The sequence below is a fragment of the Myxine glutinosa genome, chromosome 12 (assembly GCF_964187855.1).
Source record: "Myxine glutinosa chromosome 12, kmMyxGlut1.1, whole genome shotgun sequence".
Taxonomy (NCBI): Eukaryota; Metazoa; Chordata; class Myxini; order Myxiniformes; family Myxinidae; genus Myxine; species Myxine glutinosa.
This window is the reverse complement of record NC_136272.1, coordinates 102,707,658-102,731,182: the sequence shown is the minus strand read 5'-3', so window position 1 is coordinate 102,731,182 and position 23,525 is coordinate 102,707,658. Positions and strand designations below refer to the sequence as shown.

Below are 23,525 nucleotides of genomic sequence, written 5' to 3'. Positions count from 1 at the left end.
TAAAGCAGTCCCTTACAGTCGCTTTTATCACCTCGGGCGAAATCAAGCCGCCGGCTCCGAGGGCACGCCTACCGGGTCGCTCACCGCGGTGCTGATTGGCTGCTAGGGCCGTATCACTCCTCCCCCCTTATGACGAGGTGGAGACACACCTTTCTTCCCCAACCCTACCTCGTGGCCAATGGTGGTTGAAGAAAACCGCCCAAATTGCGGAAGGCAATTGGAAGGGAGGTTTTGGGGAAATTGGAAGGGCCTACGCTTATTTTGTTTGATACAATGCAAAGTCAATCTAGTGGGAAACACATATTTAGCCTACATGGAATAAGGAAATACACTATTTAAAAGATATATCGTGACCTGCGTGTAAGTTTCATGGAATTAACTAGGAGGCCGGCTACGACCATTATTTACATTACGAGGATGTTACCATACTTTTGTAACGTTCACATTGTAACGTTTCCACATTCGTTACAATATGATGTAAATTATCTCGCCAAGTTAGGGTACATCAGGATACATACATATACATGGAGTAGGTTAATCATCACATGCATCATACGTCTGTGGTATATTCAAGAACACCACATACAGTTTGGTCATAATGCCTTCATATTTTTAGAATTAGACATTTCTGACACCAATTTCAGTGTTTCAAACAGAAACTGTGTCTTTCCCCCTCTCTCCTCATCTTGTCTGCCGCTCCCCTTGTTTTTTGTGTTTTGTGTGTCGGTTTGTCTTTTTGTGTGATTAATGTTAGCTCTTTCACGAGCCTCGATCTTGTATCCAAAAAAAAAAAAAAAAAGCTCAGTTCCTGACCACAGGTTCAAATCTGGTTACCATTGACAACTGAGATCAGTGTGCCTGATATGTCAACATGTGATCTTTGACTCTGGAAAATCCCCTTTATTACTTGCAAAATTGAAGATTTTTCAAGTATATTGGTCGGTTGCGTTTGTGGTTCTGTCTGTCTGTTTGTTACTTGCAAAATCGAAGATTTTTCAAGTATATTGGTCGGTTGCGTTTGTTATTGTCTGTCTGTCTGCCTGTTTGTTTGTCTGTTTGTCACCGGCCTACAGGTCACAATTCTAAACCGATTGTCACCAAACTTCAGTAAGTTGTAGAGGTCGTCCAAATTGAGAAGCCTATTGATTTTGAGGTCAAAGGTCAAAGGTCATCTGGAGGTCAAATTTCTAAAATCGTCAATTTTCATCCGATTTAATTGAAAATTGAACAGCATTTGTAGATTGAGTCAATAAATAGGGAAACCAACTATTTGTGAGGTCAAAAGGTCAAAGGTCAACTCCAGTTCAAACCTCCAAAATCCATTTTCATCTGAAAAACCATCAATTTTCATCCGATTGACTTGAAAATTGAACAGCATTTGTTCAGAAAATTAGAATTAGAATTGAACAGAAATTAAAATTGAACAGAAATAGTGCCTCACTGAATTGGAGAACCAACTATGAGGTCAAAAGGTCAAAGGTCAACTCAAGGCCCAACTTCTAAAATCATTTTTCATCTGAAAAATTGTCACTTTTCATCCTGTTGACCCGAGCTTTGATCAAGATCCTCAATTTTTATCTTGATGAAATGGACTATTTGCTGTATCAATGGAAACCTTTTTTGGGAGGGGGGGGGGGCGATTTTGCCAGTATCATACTCTGCATGACGTCTTCTTGTTTGTTTGTCACCGGCCTACAGGTCACAATTCAAAACCGATCGTCACAAAACTTCACCAAATGGTAGAGTTGGTGATAAGCTAGAAGCCTATTGTTTTTGGGGGCAAAAGGTCAACAGAGGTCAAAGGTCACCAACTTTGCCAAATTTCTAAAATCCTCAATTTTCATCCAATTGACTTGAAATTTGAAGAGGACTTGCATATCTGGTCAGTAAATTCAACCACCAAGTATTTTTGAGGTCAACATAGGCCAAAAGGTCAACATAGGCCAAATTTCTAAAATCCTCAATTTTCATCCAATTGACTTGAAATTTGAAAAAGACTTGCATATCTGGTAACTGAATTCAACCACCAAGTATTTTTGAGGTCAACATAGGCCGAATTTCTAAAATCCTCAATTTTCATCCGAATGACTGGAAATTTGAAGAGCATTTGCATATCTGGTCACTGAATTTAACCAGCAGCTATTTTTGAGGTCAACATAAGCCAAGTTTCAAAAATCCTCCATTTTCATCCGATTGACTTGAAAATTGAACAGCATTTGCACATTAAGTCACCAAATAGGGAAACTAACTATTTTTTGAGGTCAAAAGGTCAAAGGTCAACTCAAGGTCAACCATACAAAATCATAGTTTTTCATCTGAAAAATCGTCACTTTTCTTCCTATTGACCCGAGCTTTGATCAAGATTGTCCATTTTAATCTTGATGAAATGGACAATTTGCTGTATCAATGGAATTTTTATTCGTCGGAGAGGGGGGGGGGGGGGGGGATTTTGCAAGTATCGTGCTCCGCATGACGTCTTCTCGTTTATTTGTTGACGACTCCACCGTCTGCCGTGACATCCTTCATCCTTCAGACAGCTTCTGCTCTCTCTTCAGACCTCTCTTTATCCTAATTAACCTTCCCAAACACATCTCTTTCCAGGAGGTGTGTTCCGTTAGCAAGCAGCTTGCGGAACAAGGCAATCGGCACCATTTAACAACATGACGGTCTCCATGGAAACGAGCCATCGTGTTTACTTTTACTCGATCCTCTTCATTGGCAGCTCCCCAAAAATAATTTATTATTTTCGCAGTGGCTGCAGATAACGAGGAAGAGGGAAATAAATATATAAATAAATGGGGTCAGGCGGAGGAGCCTCCTGCCAAGCTTAACTATGGACCCTACCATTGTACATTTTGGGGAGGAGCTTTGCATATTTGTAGATCTTGAATAATTTGTAATTAGGACAAAAGTGGAGTAAAAATAAATATGGTGCTTCCTTAAACGCTTTGAATCAATGAAAGCAAGCTGCTTGCTCAGGGCCGCCGAGAGGGTAATTGAAGGTAAGGCTGATATATTGACGTCAATGCGCGCCATCTTGGATCACCGACAGAAGCGACCACACAAATTGTTCATATTGAGTATCGTGAGCATAAAACGCAATGAGAATCATTACTCCTTCAGAGGAATCTTTATATTATAAAATAATGAAAAAGTTTACACTTAAAAAAACAAACAAAGCTGATACAAAAATACATGTTCTATTATTGATATATCAAGTAAATCAAGATGAAACCATGATACATACTAGCCTGCGCCAAATTTTACTTTTATAAATCCCGAATTGAATGAAATATATAAAAAGGGGTTTCGTGTCGCGCTCGACGTGTCCTTCAAGCTCGCGGGGGTCTTCTGGGGGGTCCAACATGGCCGCCGTGGCTTCACAATCGCTCGGCCAATCATTGTAGGGCTCAAGCCAACCTGTAGCTCATTTAATGGCATCTGAGAACGTTCCACGTGATGCAAAGGCAAAGCAGGAAGTGAGCGAAACACGACGGATTTGGCGTTTGAGTGTTTGATGGGTGGTTCGTTAAAAAAGGGAACTGGCGGAACAAGGACCCGCGAATCTGCGAAAATGATCGATATGTTACCGGAGGAGGTCGTCCTGGAGATTCTGACCTGGGTTCCTGCCGTGGACCTTGCTCGGTCGTGCCGCTTGGTGTGTTCGTCTTGGTGCCGAATAATCGATTCGCAGGACTTGTGGCACAGGAAGTGCGAGATGGAGGTCCCGTGGAGCGGTCGACTCGGCCGGCACAGACCGCCGGACTGGCAGCGCTTTCATCGACTGCGGCCTATAGGGAGAAACATGATGCGGAACCCGTGCGCGCGGCGGAGCTTCAGGGACTGGACCATAACCATGGATGGAGGAGACGGGTGGAAGGTCGAACATGTCGAAGTGCCCCTTCCGGAACCGCACCAGCTAATCCAGCAATGCTTCGTCTCTTCTTACCAAGAATGCACCAAAAAGCAGATCATTGATCTCCTGGCCGAGGGTCTTTGGGAGGTCTTCCTGGACAATCAGCCGGACATTGTGGTGTCAGAATGGTATGCCGCCCGCTGGGACTGCGGATGCCTTTACAAATTGTGTTGCCGCCTGTTGGCCGCAGACCAAAAGACCGTCATCGTGGAGAAGACCGTACAACCGGAAGCCATCCCGCAGTGGAACGATGGGTCGTGGAGGAAAGCCGTGCTGGTCTTGGAGCACTACGGCCCCGGTGCGCGCTACCTGGAATTTGAACACTCCGGCAAGGATACACAGTTCTGGGCTGGGTGGTACGGGAGTCGAATGACCCTAGCCAGCGTGATGGTCGTACCCCCCGGAGCCTCTCACGAGGTCATCGAGGATCATGCTTCAGCCTAACTACGAACCCAAAAAGGGGCGAAGACCTCATTTCCATCGAGGGTGTTGCCTCACATGATTCCTTTTTCTTGTATTACAAACTGATCTTTTGCTGCTTCAAAAAGCCCATTCCTGTATAAAAATTAAATAATCACTGATAATTCTACGTTTACCGAGTTATGGTTTCTTCACAAATTGATAAAATTGCTTGTGGTTTTTTGTTTTACAAGCACAGATAATTCTCACCAATAAATAAGTAAAAGCTTTGGTTGTGGATCAAATAATCAACGGCTTTGGTGGTTCTGTGATGTATCGTGCATGGTGATAATGAGGTACACCATGGGGGCACCTTCTCCAACAGTATAACATTTGCGAATGGAAAACTTTACACTGTCAGCTTTTGTTACACCATGTAACGTCACTGCATTGCCATTTACTGCAGAAAATGTATTTGCAAACCTGTGTATCTTCAATTAAATGTTTAGTTCCATTTTATATTCTGCACCTTGCATGAACGATTTGAGTATTTCATACATGAAGGCATTTACCAGTATTGAGGGCGTAAGAGCAATTCCCTATCATATTTAAAGGAGAGGAGGGAGGGGGGAAATTCCATAATTAAGAGGATGGGAAAGGGATTCCATACATTGAAAGAATGGGTTTCTTTATAATATTCAGAAGGTGTGGAGGGATTTCCTACATTTAAAGGATTGGGGAGGGATTATTTAAAATATCCAGAGGGTATGGAGGGATTCCCTATATTGGGAGGATGGGGGAAGGATTTATAATATTCAGAGGGTTGGGAGGGATTCTTTATAATATTCAGAGGGTTGGGAGGGATTCTTTATAATATTGAGGGTGGGGAGGGATTCCCAACATTAAAAGAAGATTATTTAAAATATTCAGAGGGTGCGGAGGGATTCTTTATAATATTCAGAGGGTGCGGAGGGATTCTTTATAATATTCAGAGGATGGGGAGGGATTCCCTACATTGAATGGATTGGGAAGGGATTATTTAAAATATCCAGAGGGTATGGAGGGATTCCCTTGAGAGGATGGGAGAAGGATTTATAATATTGTTGTCTGGGGGTAATAGTCAGTCAAAAGCACCAAATTTGGCCCAGATGTTGCCCATGCCATACTCTTTCGATTTTTGACGGGCGCCCACCCCCCCCCCCCCGGGGGCCCCATATTGGCGAAATACTAAATGGCCACCACCCGGATTAGAGGAAAATCAGTTAAATAACCAAAATGGTTGGAATCATGTATGATACCACTTTTCAGGGGTTTTCGAGGTCGAGGAATCCAATTATGATATTTTGATTCGAGGTCAAGGTCAACCCTCAAGGTCATTTTTGAGTCAAACATGTCGGTTTTAGAGTTTTTTGTCAAGATTTACGTGAGGTTCACCATTTTATGTTTCTGGGTTGGGTAATCGAACTCTGACCTTATTTTTGACAATTAGAGGAAATATTTACATGTCTATTTCCTAATTTTCAGGCATATGCAGTTCATCAGTCTAATTACAAAGGTACGGATTTTGATGTTTTATGAACTGTATGCCATATCCTTGTGTTTAATTTTTGTGCGATCATGATCCGGGTTCATGTGTACATGATTGTATACATGTCATAAATATGACGTCATAGGTCATGTGACCTGGCGGCCATATTGGATTTTATGAAAACCTTAAAAATGGATCCCTGCCTTCATTTTTCGATCGATTCATTTTGAACTTTGACCACTTATAGTACGCCATGTGATTGGATGCATATCCTAATTATGACGTCATAGGTCAGGTGACATGGCGGGATGGACCGGTACGGTCCCCGGATCATACCGCCCTTGGCGCCCGTCAAAAATCGAAAGAGTATGGCATGGGCAACATCTGCGCCAAATTTGATGCTTTTGGAAGAATTTGAACCAAAATATCCCTAAGGGCCCTGACTATAAAGCAATATCTAGAGCCAGATAGATCTGTGTAGGTAGGTATCCGACTGTCGTGATGGGGAATCTACCTGTAATAAGTTCTGTGTGTTTAGGTGGTTTGTCGGTTAAGAAGTATACCTGTGAACATACCAGGATGTTCGAGTGTTACAGTAGGGATTTAAAGGTCATGCCCCTGTGTGTCAAACCTGGTCATCAAACCTTTGTCCCTTATGGCAATGCACACCAACATAGACACTTAGTTAGGCCCTTTAGTGCACGCATTAATTAAATTCCCTTCCCTGACAAGACTTTGGAAGGGGGCAAGCGGGAGGCCAGTTCAGGGCACCACCGCATGGGCCGCGGCCAGCTGCACCTCCGCTAGGCCTCGGGTAGCTACGTGTTATGACCACGCTCCAGGCCTGTGGAGGGCACTGATTGGGTGGCGTGCCGAGGCTGACGTCACCGCAGCAAGGTTATAAGAGAGTGCGCCGAACTCTATGCACAGTCCTAGTCCGAGCCCGAGTTCGCTGGCTTGCTTCTGGGAGTTCTCTTGAGTTGAGTGGAGTTCGCTTGCTTCTTGCACATTCCTTTGTCTCTCTGGCACATCCAACCCTTGGGAGAGCTGGCTGGGGCTTGGCAGACCGATCGTGTGTGGAGATCGACCTCGTGTGGAGCCGCTAGCCTGCGTTGGATGTGTGGTGCTTGGAGCGAGGCCTTGTGGTGCTTGGAGCGAGGCCTGGTGGTGCTCAGAGGCGGACGGAGAGGGCCGCGTGGGATGTCGACGGACCAAGACGACAAGACAGATAAGACCATTCCACATTTCCCCGAACATAACGGACGTTTCTATTTTCGTAATTCATTCCCTCGTCTGTATCTGAAGTCTGGTGTATGGGATCCCAACTTAGGCTCTTTATTTGATTACCGTCGCGTTTCATTGTATCGGGTCTGTGAATAAATCTTTATTTTTGTACATTTTACTTTGTCGTTCGAGTTCATTAATTTCCCTGCAGGATCGGAGCTGCCGTTTGAGTTCGTTCGCCCTCCACAGGTACGCGCTTTTACCGCAGCTCCCATTTTCCTTCTTCCTCCCGCGTTCAATAGTAAAAAGCGTGTTTGGTCGTCGCCTCCAATTAAATCCGTTTGGTCCATCCGCGAGCCCTGGTATTAACCAAAGGGTCTGCGCGACAATATTCAGATGGTGGGGAGGGATTCTTTATAATATTCAGAGGGAGGGGAGGGATTCCCTATATTGGGAGGATGGGTGAGGGATTCCATACAGTTAAAGGATTGGGGAGGGATTATTTAAAATATCCATAGGATATGCAGGGATTCCCTATATTGGGCGGATGGGGGAAGGATTTATAATATTCAGAGGATGGGGAGGGATTCTTTATAATATTCAGAGGGTGGGGAGGGATTCTTTATAATATTCAGAGGGTGGGGAGAGATGCCTTGCATTGGGAGGGTGGGTGAGGGATTCCTTGTAATACTCAGGATGGGGGAGGGTCAGAATCGCTGTTTAGAATAAAATGACCGTTATGGCGTTTCCCTCTTAGCTCAATGATCCACTTTAGTGGAGAAGCACCAATCCCCAAGGATACTGTAGTTTTCAAGCATGCTTCCAACTCCAGTCGTTGTACTTAACTACAACTTGTACAGTGCACCATTGTATGGTATTGTATTGCTTAAATCAATTGAGCACAACCACACATTGAAGACGCACGCGCATTTACTTCAACTAAATGAAAACAAAACGCTCCATGGTATGTTCGTTCACAAAGGAAAGGACCCTTATAGCAGATACTACTGAAAATATAAAGTACTGTATTATTTGACAAAGGAAATGCATTTTTGTTTGAACATCTCAGTTTCAGTCTCAGTCAGAACAGTCTCAGTTTAATAGGATTTAGAAAACAAACAGGAAGGAAAAAAAAAAAAACTTTTAAACTTTTATTTCAACAAATGGTTAAATAAGCGAATACGAAATGCTTTTGACCCGCGAGATTGCGGAAAGACTCCATGAGAATTCACATTAACGCGTTGAGTTTAAACTACAACAAACAGCAGCAAAAGGGGTCGTCTAAAGTGAACGAACAAACTAACTAACTTGAAAGAACAAGATAAACTGCTCAGGCATAGAAGCCTAAAGTCAAAATGAAAAAAAGGAAATTCAAGAACAGGAACGAGTCCATGAAGTGTAGTTTGATAAAGTGTCCAAAAGACCAACAATTGTACTTGGAGGAAAAACGAAGCAAAACCACTTCCATTGTTGGATCTCAGAGGGACGAGGCAACAGCTCATGGACAATTACTCACTTCAAAATGCTCCAGAACCTAGAAAATAAAACAACTTGTTAGTAAAGGATAAACACAACGTGGTAACCAAGGAAACAGAAGTTAGCCTCTGCATGTACCACCCCCTCCCCCAAACTGAAACATATTCCTAATGACATAGCAACAGGTGTTGATTATCAAAACTATTCTGACACATGACAAAACAAACAAGATCGGACAAAATATCTAAAAATTAAAAAAGATATTAAAATCTAGGTGCAATGTTGACCGGTTCAAATATTGCCGAAAGAAATAAACTGATAAACACTGTTGTTGTAAAACAGAGTAAACCTGGTTGCAACAACCAGGTGAACGACAGGGAGGAGACTTTACTTCTTTTTTTTTTCCAGTGTTCTTCTTCTTCTTTAACAACTATAATAATTATTCCCACATTCTTGTGGGGTTGGCCGCAGAATGTTTTTCGCCCAAGTCTTTCACTAACCGGCTGCCCAGACCTAACACTTGACAAAGTAGTGAGGGCAGGAATTTGTTTATGGTGCCGGCAATAGCTCGTCCACTCTTCGCAAAGGACACTGTGGGATCTTTAATATCCACCGGCTAATGCCGGTAGACGGGACATCCGTTTGACCTGGATCCGAGGGATGACACACATTGATGAATCACCCTGCCTGTGAAACACCAAGATGACAGTTTGTTGCCGAGTTGGGATTCAAACACAAGCTAGACAGCTTGGAGACACCCAATCAAAATCATGTGTAGCTGCTCACCATCACCTGCAGTTCTCGCCGATTCTTCCTCCTTTCCATCTGCCACAGACTTTTTCAGTTCCTTCTTCAAAGCACAGGGGTGTGGGAGGATTAAGGGGAAAGCCAGATGGAATTTGAATGAGTTTTCAGTCGCTCAGGAAACTGAGAATGCATTTAAAATTAGTCAACAGAAAAAGGCACAGGCAGGAAAGTTTATAATAAACTAGAACACTCTTCGACGTCATGACATCGACTGATATGACTCCCCCTACATTATTACATCATTATAATACTTGTACCAAGTTTGATTTAAATCCATTCAGCCATTCACAAGTTATGGCATTTTTACCTGATATAACATTTGACCTTTGACCTCTTGACCCAAAAATTTAATCAGTTCATCTTTACATCATTATACATATCTGTATCAAGTTTAAATTAGATCATTTCAGCTGTTCTCAGGTTATAGACCTATTACAGACTTTGACCTCTTGACCACAAAATCTAATCAGTTCATCTTTACATCATTCTACATAATTGTACCAAATTTGGTCAGAATCCCATCTCTGGTTCACAGGTTATTGCGGTAACAGGATTTTTACCGAACATGACATCTGACCTTTGATCTGGTGACCCCAAAATCTAATCAGTTAATCTTTACCTTATTATACATACATGCACCAAGTTTGACTAAGATCCCTTGAGCCATTCTCAAGTTATCGCGGTAACGAAAACCTATCACGGACAGACAGACAACCTGAAAACATAATGCCTCCGTTGACTTTGTCGGTGGAGGCATAAAAATTAAATTATTAATGTCATAAAGAATCACGCAAACCTACTTTTGCCTTGGAAGTAGCAACTCTAACAGGATGGCCGAGTGGTACATGCACTCATCTGGGCTGGAATCCTGACCTGGCTGTGTTAAACAGACAGGGTCATTCATCAATGTGTGTGCCGTCCCTAGGATGGACGTTAAATAGGTGTCCCATCTGCAGGCATTAGTTCGTGATTGTTAAATATCTCACTGTGTCTGTGAAGAGTAGGTGAGCTATCGCCGGCACCCTGAACAAATTCAAAATTCCTGTCATAACCTACGCATGAGCGACACAGCCACACCCTCAGCCAATTAAGCTATCTCATAGCCTTGTGCTGCGTACAAAAGAAGAAGAAGAAGAAGAAACTCAATGTACCACAACTTTCCACAATACAACTTTCTACAATCCAACTTTCCACAATACAACTTTCCACAATACAACTTTCCACAATCCAACTTTCCACAATCCAACTTTCCACAATACAACTTTCCACAATACAACTTTCCACAATACAACTTTCCACAATACAACTTTCCACAATACAACTTTCTACAATCCAACTTTCCACAATACAACTTTCTACAATCCAACTTTCTACAATCCAACTTTCTACAATCCAACTTTCCACAATCCAACTTTCCACAATCCAACTTTCTACAATACAACTTTCCACAATACAACTTTCCACGTGCTCAGAGTTTCTTTGATGTGACACTTTACTCACTTCGCACAAGACCTTGAGTCTGGGAGGGATGTCATCAACCTTCACAAAGTCTTCCTCCTCTGACCTTCGACTGCCACTCTGACATTATCATGACAAAACAGGAAAAAGTAAGCACCAAACTTTGTCATGCTGCCAAAGAATGCATCGTAATCATCGACTATGTGAAAAAAAAAAAGAAAAAAAAGAAGAAGAAAAGTTTCACCAAATATTCCAACAAGCTACTGGATGACTCACAGAGACAATTACCGATATTGGCGAATCAGTATCTGGACTGCTCTGTCTGGGAGAATCTAAAACATCTTCAAGTTCCACCTTGACATTCTGAAACTCCTTCACCCTCTCCAAAGATATGCTGCAAGCACCGTCTGCTCGATGGTCAGACAATTCCTCTTCAGTAACTTTCTTAGTATTGTTTACTGCAAAATTTCAAACAAAGATGAATTACACAATGACTTTTGGAAATAGATAAACTTTGCATTTGGCATCATCCCCAATCTCAACTTTATTTTACGATTGCCCAAACTATATTTTTGGTTCTCAAGGGAAGGCAGCTTCAGTATCTGGGCTCGAGTTTACAGCATGTTGGTTAATAGTGCAGTTCTCACACGTGCCATCCGATAGTCTTGCAGCTGGAGCAACCGTGGGCTGCAGAGGGGCTTCAAGATTGTTCACAACACTTTCCTCCTTTGGGGTTTAAATCGATAAAAAAAGATACAAGGGCTGGTTTAAAACTAAACATATAAAGTGATTGTAACATTCAATAACCATGTTCAATTGTATTTGACCTTTCCCTATGCAATACCTCTTCATTGCATGGTTGGATACAAACGTTACAGGGGTCTTATTGGGTGGTCAAACCTACACTCAGCAAAAAATAAAGATACTTCCAGACCACCACCCCCTTCCTGAATAAAATGAAGAATTTGCCTGGATTGACCATTATACTCAGATAACTTGAAAAAACATCAACCTTGCTTGGAGTTGAACCATCAGTTTTATCTCCACAACTGTAAAACTGTATCAGCTCGGTCTCCATTTTGTTGCTCTGAGCACCACTAATATTGCCAAGTTTGTGTTCCTGCTGCTGTGGCATGCCTGGAGGGGGAAGGTGAGGAGTGGGGGAGGTTGGGAGCGAGGGAATGCAAGCACAGCAATGATGAACGGCATGCATAAGAGCAAGGGTATACATAGGAGCATCAGAGTGCTGCATTTTACCAGGAAGTGATGAACCACTCACTGCATCGACACGTTATTATTAGGCAGTGTACTGTAAAAGAAGGCTATGACATAGGTTCTGGACTCACCGAGACGTTCCTCCAAGGCAATGTCCAAGGCAATGTACGAATCCATCAAATCTTCCACATCTTTGCCAATATATACAGCTTCGGAATGTTCAGATTCATGAAGAGATGGCAGTTGGTTTTGTTCCTGTGAGGGAATGTTTTTGGAAATTGTACACATATTGATAAACTGAGATTTGCACCAAGGGAACGGCACTGATGCAATACTACTGCGCCCGATCGAGCAAAATAATCTCAAAATTGCAAAGACACATCCAGCTGGTTCGCTTAAAGGGAGATCCCAAAATTCCACCAAAGACCTAAAATAATTAATCCTCAAAACAAAACAAAATTAATGAATTAACAATGTTTATTTGTGAACTCCCACACTGCTGTTAAACTAGAAACTTATACATGGTTGTATTATGAAAGTCAGTGACTGAAGGTCAATGTGAAAAAGTGAGAACACGAATGGCGCACACATCTCTGAACAAAGATGTGACGTATAACTGGGTGGAAAAGTTATTTTTTTTAAACATTTTTAATCCCGCACGCCACTGCCTCCTCCCCATTGCGAAACATTAACCTTATGCCCACCCCACTGCACCTTAAAACATAAACAAATGAGATATACACAAGATGAAGTATTCATTGCACATCACATTTACAACATGAGGGAAAATTGCTTTGCCATACATGTCCCCTACTGATCTCAGTCCAAAAGGACATAACTCTATGGGAAATTGATGAAACACCCTGAACCTCAAACTTGTTCTGTAACTTATCATAATAAAGCCATGTACCAAGTTTCAGTTGAATACGTTAAATGGTATGGGAAACAAGTCTGGAAAACCACAGGTGGGACAGACCGAAAGAGCAAATCTATAGTCTCAACATTGCAATTACGTACAGAGGTACATTGCAATTACGAGACTAATAATTGCAACATGAACCTAAAGGGATGAAAAAAAATCATCATAACGTTAAAAAGTGCAACCTGAGAACTGCTGTGATGGGCATGAATAAATATTAAAATATGCCCTTTCAAAAAACGCTAGATACTTTTTGATCACTTTTCAAAATGGTCGAGAAACAAAAAAGTCTTTTGAAAGAACAAACTAGTGTAGCTGGGGAAGACTCGTGTTCAGAATCTTCTGTGGATGCCAGGATTGTTAACCAAGTAAGTTGTGCCTACTTGCACATGACAAGGCTCAGGACAAATATTTTGATCAACAAGATAACTCCAACAGGGACCGATTGTGTGTGTGGACAAGTTGCATTCTGCCCCCCCCCCCCCCATCCACCCCCACACCCCTAAAAGGGCAGGAAAAGCAGGTTGTACTTGAGCAATGTGATGCTTACCTGATTAAAAGGTAGATGTGCTCTCGGACTGGGAACGTCAGTAGGGGTGGACTCATGACACATATCAAGCCTCATCACAGACTGCACACGATGAAGGAAGTCGAGTTCATTGAAAAGCATCTCAGACACCTCCACCAGCAGATATTCCACACAGTCCTTGAGCCTGAGGCCTAAGAACTTATTCAGAGTTTCCTAAAAGGAAAAAGAGAAACAAACAATTCTTCTGATGTACCATACCCTGTTACAGAGCGACGGTGCAGCCAAAGCAGTTTCTTGGCAAGCGTTACACTTTGCCTTCCCAGCAGTAAATAGGGCAGGAATTTGGCCAGGTGCAGGCTCACGGCTCACACATATGCTGTATATACGGGTATGTATACTAGTGGAGTATGCTTACACACTGTAAGCAATAAGGAACCGTGCTTCGTACAGAGGTACATAATAAATAGAAGCTTTATGATTATAGGCAAACATCATCGACCTCATCGAGATATCAATTGAGTTAAAGAAGACCAAAAGTTTAACAGCGGCGTAGCCGGGCTTGTTTGATACTTTAGTTGAAGAGGATAGTATGACCTGGGTGGGGATACCAGTTAGCAAAAAATGTAAGCATTCATTTTTTTTTGAAGTACTGTAAGTCTCCAAGCTGTCTGTCACCTTGGAAGTGAAGAGATTGCATTGATACACTGGTTTATTCTATATGTTTTGAGTCAACAATATATATATATAGTCGTGTCTCTGGGGTTAAGACCACAAATAAAATTAAATTCGTAAAAATTCAACAAATAAAATATTCGACAAATAGAAAATTAAAAATTCCCAAAAGTAAAATTCGATAAATAATGATTTAATGAAAATAAATGCAAGTACCAATGAAACGTGAGATAAAACTAAAATTCCTAAATTTTGACGTCTCCAGTCAGACTCATATACAAACAAGGGGAAAATGAAAGTAAAAATTTAATCCCTTTTATAATCGGACAAAATCAGCTTTGCGTCCCCAAATGACTGGTAAGGCTGCTGGTCGTCGCCTCGAACCACCGCGTGGGAAACGCACAAAATGGCGCCGAATCACGCCCACAGCCAGCCACTGGCGTGAGGCAAGCAGGCAGGATCCCTCTGTTTCGCTCGCGACACTCTCCTTCACCGCAGGGCACCACCGTCAACCAACACCTCCTCCTTCCACGTTGCAAACAGTCCCAAAGCCCTGACAGGTCTCCTCGCCGGTGCACCTGAAACCACAGCGTCCTCTCGCGACGAGAGCCAGAGAGCACCAGAGAGAGCGAAAGCGAGAGAGAGAGAGAAATGAAATGGCAAGATGTGTCCCTTTTCGCTCCAGCACTCTAACGTTCGACGATGACGTCACACCAATCACCAAGCTCCACTCAATTATCCCATGGCGATGAAGGCCGGGGCATGGCCTCTTCGCTAAGCGTCGTCGGGGAGGGGGGGGGGGTGAGGGGGTGGGAGGAGGAGTCTACTCTCCTTCGGGAATGTTCAGACGACGTCAAAGGCCGTGAGGCGGGGTTTGCGCACCGATCAGCACATGTGCTGGGTGTTGGTTAGTCCTGGCGGCGTTGAGTGAATGAGTCCATTTACAATGCGATCGTTGTAGTTATTGTGGCGGCCTTTTGTGATGCAATAACAAAGGGAAAAATCAAAGGGCAATTACACACTGGGGTTTATCCTTAAGCCCTACCTAATTAGCATAGCTCCACCCCTCGTATGGAGACATATAGGATCTTACCCGGACAGTCAGCCTAACTTAATTTACATCGAAGTGGCTTCGCTGCACTGCATACAGAGCATTCTAAACCTCGACATTCTAAACAATTCAATCTCGACGAAAGTATTTCATCCCTACCCCAAAAACATAACAATACATATACATAATAGTCCAGTGGAAAAAGTATATTGGGCTGAGGTGTGTTTTTTGGTATATACAATGTTTATTGTTGTTTCTAGGTGTTTGATATCTACTGATAATAAATCAAGAGGGTGCCAAAGTCGCACCCTTGGGGAAATTTTTTTATACACATTAAAAAAAATGAATCGTTAATCAAAATATGCCTACTTTTAGGACAGTATTAAATCCTCCAATATTGAACAAAGACAAGTACTGTGCACACAACACGTTTATTTGACCTATACTATACACAAAGAATTAAGTTAAGCACCCCCCCCGTTTATTTACAACCTCGCACATTACAAGTTTGTTGTCGTCAAAACAGTGTAATATACCCATGATATTGCTATATTTTCTGGAGAAGTGATATTATGGTCACATAAAAACATAACAATCATGCCGTTTTCAATATTTTATTCTGAATAATTTAAGGTGAAATTTTTTGGGAATTTTAGGCATATTTTCACCTCAATTTAAGTATGGAGCTATAGGTCCATCACGGACAGTGTGAATGACGTTTATGTTTTCTAACGTAGTCATTGTTCTGAGAAGACCTCTAGCGATCTTTGCGTCAATAACGTGTGTAGGACCCACGTGATCGGATCACTGACTCAACCCTACGTCTCATAGACCCTGTAAGCCGTCGTATGCGTTGCTGTGGCAGGTTGTTCCATTCCCGATGTAATGCACGTTCCAATTCATCCAGATTGGCTATTGGAGGGACCATCTTCGCAATTTGTCGTCCCAACATGTCCCAAACGTGCTCGAGGGGGTTCAGGTTCAGGACAGGATTAGGGGGTGCTTAACTTAATTCTTTGTGTAGGGGTGCTTAACTTAATTCTTTGTGTATATATCATATTGTGTTATTTTCATTAATCTTTGAACCAATATACCCTTCTTTCGAACACAATATACATTTTTCCACACATAAACGTCGTAATATTTGATACAAAATTGAAATATGCGATGGCGTCGTGCGTCTTCATAAGTCTTCACAAGTCGACAAGTCTTCACACAAGATGTCAATGAGCTGGACCTTGTTTGCTGTTACTGTTAGCGTCACTTTCTGTGGTGGCAGTGGTGTTTCTGGTGAAAGCTGGTGTCGCCTACTTGCATCCTTGCCAGCACGGCTTAGCCTTGCCACGTTTTTGACACTTTCGTCATAGTACCGGTCAAAAATCAGATGGACTTCAGTCATCAGCAGTCGGTTGATAATGTTCTTGGAGAAGTTGTTGGCAAAGTCTTGTACTGTTCCGCTGGCTGGCCACTGTACAACCCATAGTAGTGCACAACCATCAATGATTGTTACCTGTGGACTACATACTAGTCTACTCGATCGTTCAACTTGTAGTTTTTTCTTGAGTGTGGATTTTGTTGTCGTGTTCCTCATGTCACCATTATCTTCAAACATTGAGGAAGGGACTGGTGACAGTTCGTACGACAGTACATCAATGACGTCTATTTCCCTGGACTGTTGAAGGCACATCACCCTTGTGTATATGAGCTCAGTGTCATAGACAGGCAAACCATCCACTTTTATGTGCTTCTTGCTCACAGCCATCGTAACAACTTTGTTCGGAATAACACTGTGGAACCCTTCTGGCCAAGTAGATTCAAATTCCTGCATCTGTTTGTTGCCAATGACAAGTGATTCTGCTACATTCACTTTATCGGAGGCAATCTGTCCTGTCACGATATTGACAAGACAATCAGGATGGCTTTCAGGTTTCAGTGGATCAATCGAAGCGCTGACTTGGTTTGGATTTTACATCTGTCCTCGGCATCTTTGGCTATTCTGCCTGGATTCTCTTCTTTGTGGCTCATCACAGCATCCTGACCTTCCTGTTCTGTCATCAGCGACAAGCCTTTCAGCAGTGTGCTGCAGATGTGCAGGCTCAGTGCCCATCTCGTCACAGTGGTTGGTTTCAGTGTGATCCCAATCAGTCCACCCGGGCCTTTACCATACTGCATAAAGGTAGTTTCGATGAACATGTCTGACCATATTCCATTCCATAGCCCACGGGAGTGACGCATGACATGTTGTCCCCGAAAGAAGTCCTCCAAGATGTCATCAGGAAGTCGCTCCATAGACCGCAGGTAGTAGAGCCCATACCTGGCATAGTTTGTATGTCAAGAAGCAAAGAAGTAGGGGATCATCTGTTGAACTGCCCACATGTGCAAAGGCCAGTCCCCTTCACGTTCTGCCCGTACGAAATCATGATGAGCACTGGCTTGATCAGGTTGTCGACCCAAAGTTTTGTTGTTGTGCTGAGTGCTGCTTGTGTGTCCAGTCGCTCCATTGGGTCATCTTGACCCTCATCGTTTGACAATGTCTCTCTCAACAACTCTTCCACCACCATTCGCAACGCTCGGACATTTTGTGGGAACTTTTTTCCGGGCAGCATTTTTGGGACTCCTCCGAAGGCAGATTGCAAGATTTCGTCCAGGCCACTGTTGCACATGAGAGTCCCCACAGCACCAACGAAGCTCATTAACGTATGCATGCCACCCAGGCATGGAATGAAATTCGGGAACTTCTCTGGGTATACCTACAGCACATGTACAGCAACACGGTAGAGCTGCTGATCATTGGTGAATAACGTGAAGGCTTGGCCTGTACTAAGAGTCAGTTTCTGTGCTTCGTTCATCGCTGTCATGATGGTATCCGGTTCTGATGGATAGTGGGGGGGCAAGTGGACACCTGTAGGATTTTCATGATGAGAAGGTGCCACCTATTTTAATTCATTATCTAGGTACCAAAGTACATGAAAATGCATGTTGCCATTTTTGGAAGTGTGGCAGACGGCAGCCATATTAGATTTCAAAATGGCCGATGTTTTGCCACTATTTTTCGCTTGGTTAGTTTCAATGAAAGTATTTTACCTCAATTTTGAAAGCAAAATGATAGGTTTTCATTGTTGTTAACACTTCAAAATCAATGTAAGTAATATTTTGTTCAAATTACATACGATATTTTGTATGCAAATGAGCTGATGCAAAAAAGATGTGCAAAACAGTCCATTCTTTTTACACTTGCATTGGTGACTGGAACACCGGGTCCGGCCACATCTGCATTTCACTAACTGTGTGACGGCATCTGGAGCTGGAGGCAAATGTGTCATCACTGGTATGAAAATTCCATCTACCAAGTTCCAGCCAGAGTTCTCTGGGGATGGTATTTCAGGGAATGCAACAATGTCATTATACCATATCATGGCTTGATAATGTGCTCTGGCAATGGCATGTGTGAGTGCAGCTTTAGTTGGGGGAAGATTCTCTGCTTGGGCTTGTTTCCACTTAAAGAGCCACCATCTTGCATCTGCAAGGTTTGTTATTTTTGTTGTTCTAGGAAGATAGAGCTGACATACATAAGCTTCAAGAGCAGCACTTGTTGCTTCTGAGACAGTGCCTGTCGCACCAAGTTGGGACAATGCTACAACGATGTCATGGTTGTCATCCAAATGATCTAAAACCTTCCAGCATGTTATCTTGCCTTTGCCTGCAAACTTTCCGGTAATATCTGCCCCGGACAATGCATGGAATCCAGGAAGTGCTGCTGCTTTTGATGGGCCCCAAAGTTTTATATATTGGTCCAAGTTTGATTACTCTCTGGTTGTTTCCTGTACCAGTTACCATACTAGTGTCTGCTGCAAGCTTTGGATAGCGCCTAATAGGCAGAACCAAGACATCCGTACCAGGAGAATAGATTCTCAATGAGGTAGCACCGTTGTTGGTGGCATCAACAGCATGTAGCATGAGCTTGGTATCTGCCTCTTCTTGGGAACTACTTAATAAGTCAACGCTCCTATGTGAACTTTCTTTTTTCCTTGGTCTTTTTACAGCCTTTCTTTTTAACTTTTTGTAAAACCTTTTTGACAATCTAAGCACAATTAAATACAAGTACTGCAACTTACCTTACTAACAAACAATAAGTCGTGGTCACTTTGCATAACATTATTTACAGTATAAACTTCTGTCCAATACCATGTATGTGCATGTCGTACACTTCGCACCGGGTGGTTCAAAGCATCCACACAGTAATCTAAAGGTTTGCTCCAAGGTGGGTCATTTCACTAGAAAAAAAAAAAACATAAATCCATAATATGTGTACTGGGGTAGTGTTTATGTGTCCATGTGTGGTTATGTGGGTCAGTGATTGGAAGTATTTCTACATGTTAGCATACTGTGTTTTAATAGATATATTTTAATTTAAAAGTTATCCAGAGTATCCCATACGGCTTTCCGTAATTACCAATTCGTTAGCATTGTTGACACCTTGTTGGCGTTGTTGCCGTGTTTTATAAAAATACAATTTGTTTAGAATACTATTGAGGGAAAATATGTACAGACATTTTATGTTTATATATTTCAGTCTATTGTTACAACTTTGCCAATGGTTATAATGGATGATATAGGCCTATGGGTGATAAGCTTTCCACATTAATTCATTAGCTTCTTATAAAAGCCTTTCTTTAAACTTTTTGCTGATATATTTTCAAAGCTTTCTGGGCATGTAAGCACAATTAAAAACAAGTACTGTAACTTAAACCTACCTTATTAACAATATATGCTGTGATCCCTTTGCATGACAATACAGCAGAAACCTCTGTCCAATGCTATGTGCTTATGGATGTAGTAGAGGCAGCAGGTAATCCAGATGCTGCCCTCTATAGCTAATTATTTGTTACGGATACTCAAAAGGGCCAATTTATTTAATATATTATTGTCTGTTAGAAGTAGCATCCCAAAGTTTCTTAGAAATAAGAAAAAAATACTCTATTTCAATGGATTTAGAAGAATATTTAAATAAATAAACAGCTCATTTCAAATGGCGGCCATTTTGAAATTCAAAATGACCTTATAATTATTTTAAATATGCATACAATAAATCATAATGTCTCTCCTATTCAAGTTCACTCATATTATGGGATAAAATTTTGATATTTTTAAAATATAAGCAATAATTGTATTCATTGAAGAAAAAAGCATGATTATGGCAGCCATTTTGGTATTCAAAATGGCCACGATTTGACACAGCTCCAAAATTGGCAACATCAATTTTCCTGTTCCTAGACACATGTAGAACATATCTAAATAGGTGGCAACTTCTCATCATGAAAGTCCTATGGGCCCATTGTCTAGGACCACTTGCCTCTCCCCCCCCCCCCCCCCCCCCCCGCCCACTAGGAACCATGTCAATCAACAGCAAATAGATGGCTTTGGTCACTGGATGAATGGACTGTCCTTGTTCTCGTGAGGCCCGGGTGTTAAAGCCGTTGTACTCTGGTAAGTCTTTCTCCTGGATGACCTTTTGCAGGAAGTCATAATCAACAGCTCTTGCCCTTGCCAGTGATATCTGTTGAGAAGCAAGCATCTTGAGAGATGGTACTGTTTGCGTTGCTTCTTGCACTGGCATTGTGGGTTTCCTTGGTCCAGTATAGCGCTGGATGGGGATTGCTGGAGATACTTCATTTTTCATCTCTTCTTTCTTGATACGCCGAATCTTTTCATTTCCAGCTGATGAAAGACTCTCATCTGTTCGGACCTGGGTGAGGAGAAGGGCAAGAGAATGTGTTGATCTCAAGCCATTAGGAGAAGATATGGTGGCATCGAAGTAGTCAGCCACAGCTTGCACGAGACCGGTCTCATTGTCGAATACCCCCCGAAGGTTTTCTGGGATGCAGCCTGGGCAGCAGAAGCCTTGAACCTTATCACCTCGTCATAAGAGCAGGTGATTCCAAAACCTTAACACTTGTCAATCAGGCTCTTGTCCTTCATCAAAAGACCGAGAGATACTTGCAAGGTTGTTGCTCGATGATTCACGGTGCTGGTGATGACGTTGCCGATAAGAGAAGCCTGCAAGGTGTCTCCTAATTTTGGTGAAATCTGTGAGAGGAGATGAAGCAAGGTCGGGCTACAATCATCACGAATGATGTCAGCACTTATTTCTGTCACATTTTTGTTCAAGTCAGGAACAAGTTGTTTTGTCTCCTTTGTTATTCTTGCTGCGACTTTGCGGATGTCCAAATCATCTTGGTAATCATCGTCGGGTATTATCTTGAGGAGATGAGAAGCTTTGCTCCGGAACACAAGAATGCTTGCAACCCCAACTCCGGAGAGGACTACAAGGTCTGACCCAAAATGTGTTGAAAGATGTTCAATCAATGTGCGTCGTTTCAGCTGAATTCCCTGAAGAGATACATATAGGTTGTATACTTCAACAGAGTTCCAGATCCGTGTTGGGTCATTGCTGAGTTCATGGATGACCTCTACAAAGGTAGGATCTGCACATTCATCTGTGTCATGCTCCGACTTCCGATGGGCATACATCCTGCCTCTCGGACCCATGAACTTTGTCATGCACTCCTTGTGGTACTGTGCATCTGCTGCATGAAGGTCGCTGACAGCTCCTTGCACCCGTATCCTGACCTGCTGGGCAATTTTATGCTCTCAAATGGAACAACTTCCAGAATGGAATCTTTGAAGCTCTTCATGCCAGGCCCCCTTTCATCAGTTCTGCAATGGACTACTCTTTTCCATCTATGAGGATGACGTGGTTTGGGGTTTGGTTCACACACCTCACCACAAAATAAGCAGTGTCAAGAAATCAAACTGGGCAATTTCTGATCGACGTGTTCTTTTTGGAAGGGGTGTTCCACTGCTTTCGTTGCTATTTGCCTCCACAAATCTTTTGATTCGAAACACAACTTTTGTGACATAAGAGTGCAGTGTTAGGATCATCAGCTAGTCTATGCTCTAGTTCTACATGCAACCCATCACCACGGATTTTGCTACTGTCTATGATAGTACGCAGGCGCTGGGGCTTGGCAGAGATAAGATTTTCTTTTGATTTTCCACAGTTGAAGAGACACCCCCCCTCTGCTTCATTGGATGCCATGTTTCAAGTCAGTCTGGAATAAGAAAGAGACAGAAGAATAAATATATGATATGGTCAAAACAACAAATGGTTCAAATTTATCACACATAAACTATTGCATTTTATGTTACAGGAGTATACATTCATGTTTATTTCAATGTGTCTGTAATCTATGTATTTTCACCAATTGTCATCATGGGTGTACTATGAATTAAGCATCTGAAATATATATGGAAAGTAAATATATATGCAAGTTGTTTATTATCTACTGGCGCATATTCTAGGTGAAACCGATATTATTTGCTATTCACAACAAAATGTGATATAAAGTGCATTATTCTGCCCCTGGATGATTTTATCATACATTTCTATGTAATAAATGTTAACAGGCTGTAAATAGTCTCGCGAATTTGGACATAGGTACTACTAATTCATAAAAATATATTTTAGACGAGTCGACAAAATGTCGATAATCGCTCGAAAACATTCCCTTTTTCAAATGGCAATAAAAAAAATTCCCCAAAGGTGCCAAAGTGGCACCCTCTTGTTTTGAGATCAGTATACATATGAGTTACAGAAATTGCAATAAAACGTTGTATATACTGCAAAACACGGTCAGTCGGGATTCCACTGGACTATAACTTCAAAATTCAAGGATTATTCAAACGCTATGGGAGTAAATTAATGTCAATTTGAAGTCGATTTAAAAAAACTTCACGTGCAAAGCATAAAAGTGAATTGAGACCACTACAATAGCTGTTCCAATATTACCTGTAAGGCACTGGCCAGTTGCTTCCCAATGTGATTGCTCTCGTCATGCTGCCAGGTAAGTGAAAGCAGATGTTGCTGCAGTTCAGCCAACAGCTGGGTTGAGCACAGTTCGTCCTTATGCCACTGAAAGAGAACCAAAGGTGCTTTTTGTGGTGATTCTCATACAAGTGGCTATGGGAGCGATGGAACAAATTCACAGTGGCAAACATGAAAGGATGTATTGGACAGTACCATGAGTTGTGGAATAACTTGTGCTATGATGCTTTTGATCCAATCACGAGTACACAAAGTGTCTACATCGCTGCTTTTTACAGCCTTTCCTCCAACAGCTCCGTCTGACAAATCCACAATTGGCATAAGTCACATTACCATTTATTAATATCTACTTTAAATAAACCTATAACTTTGCCTGCTTATTCGTTTTAGCAAATAATATTAAAGGCATCCAAAAAAAAAAAAATCTAATCCGATCTCAGATACAT

At 42.1% G+C, this 23,525-nt stretch overlaps 2 protein-coding genes across 9 annotated transcripts in view; one reads left to right on the top strand and one right to left on the bottom strand.

The window, feature by feature from the left end:
- The first annotated feature begins 3,119 nt into the window (after positions 1 to 3,119).
- LOC137437707 (F-box only protein 44) lies at positions 3,120 to 4,834 on the top strand. The gene has a single exon (XM_068132251.2). It carries the CDS (start codon positions 3,518 to 3,520, stop codon positions 4,358 to 4,360), a length of 843 nt encoding a protein of 280 aa, XP_067988352.2. The 5' UTR covers positions 3,120 to 3,517; the 3' UTR covers positions 4,361 to 4,834.
- Positions 4,835 to 8,205: 3,371 nt separating this feature from the next.
- PCM1 (pericentriolar material 1) overlaps positions 8,206 to 23,525 on the bottom strand; it is a 149,649-nt gene continuing 134,329 nt past the window's right edge. For 2 of the 8 annotated variants that reach the window (XM_068132242.2, XM_078766143.1), the window contains exons 32-39: positions 13,493 to 13,684; positions 12,155 to 12,278; positions 11,821 to 11,945; positions 11,456 to 11,534; positions 11,097 to 11,266; positions 10,851 to 10,928; positions 9,330 to 9,393; positions 8,206 to 8,601 (exon numbers count right to left, since the gene is read on the bottom strand). In XM_068132242.2, the coding sequence (XP_067988343.2) occupies positions 8,585 to 8,601; positions 9,330 to 9,393; positions 10,851 to 10,928; positions 11,097 to 11,266; positions 11,456 to 11,534; positions 11,821 to 11,945; positions 12,155 to 12,278; positions 13,493 to 13,684 (849 nt within the window). In that variant the 3' untranslated portion in view covers positions 8,206 to 8,584. Of the gene's footprint in view, positions 8,602 to 9,329; positions 9,394 to 10,850; positions 10,929 to 11,084; positions 11,267 to 11,455; positions 11,535 to 11,820; positions 11,946 to 12,154; positions 12,279 to 13,492; positions 13,685 to 23,043; positions 23,167 to 23,274; positions 23,379 to 23,525 lie in introns of all 8 variants that reach the window. The other 6 variants (XM_078766142.1, XM_078766141.1, XM_078766144.1 and 3 more) reach the window with 6 other exon arrangements.

Coding starts and splice junctions, on each gene's coding strand:
- LOC137437707 (XM_068132251.2), top strand. CDS start 3,518: ATGGGTGGTTCGTTAAAAAAGGGAACTGGCGGAACAAGGACCCGCGAA.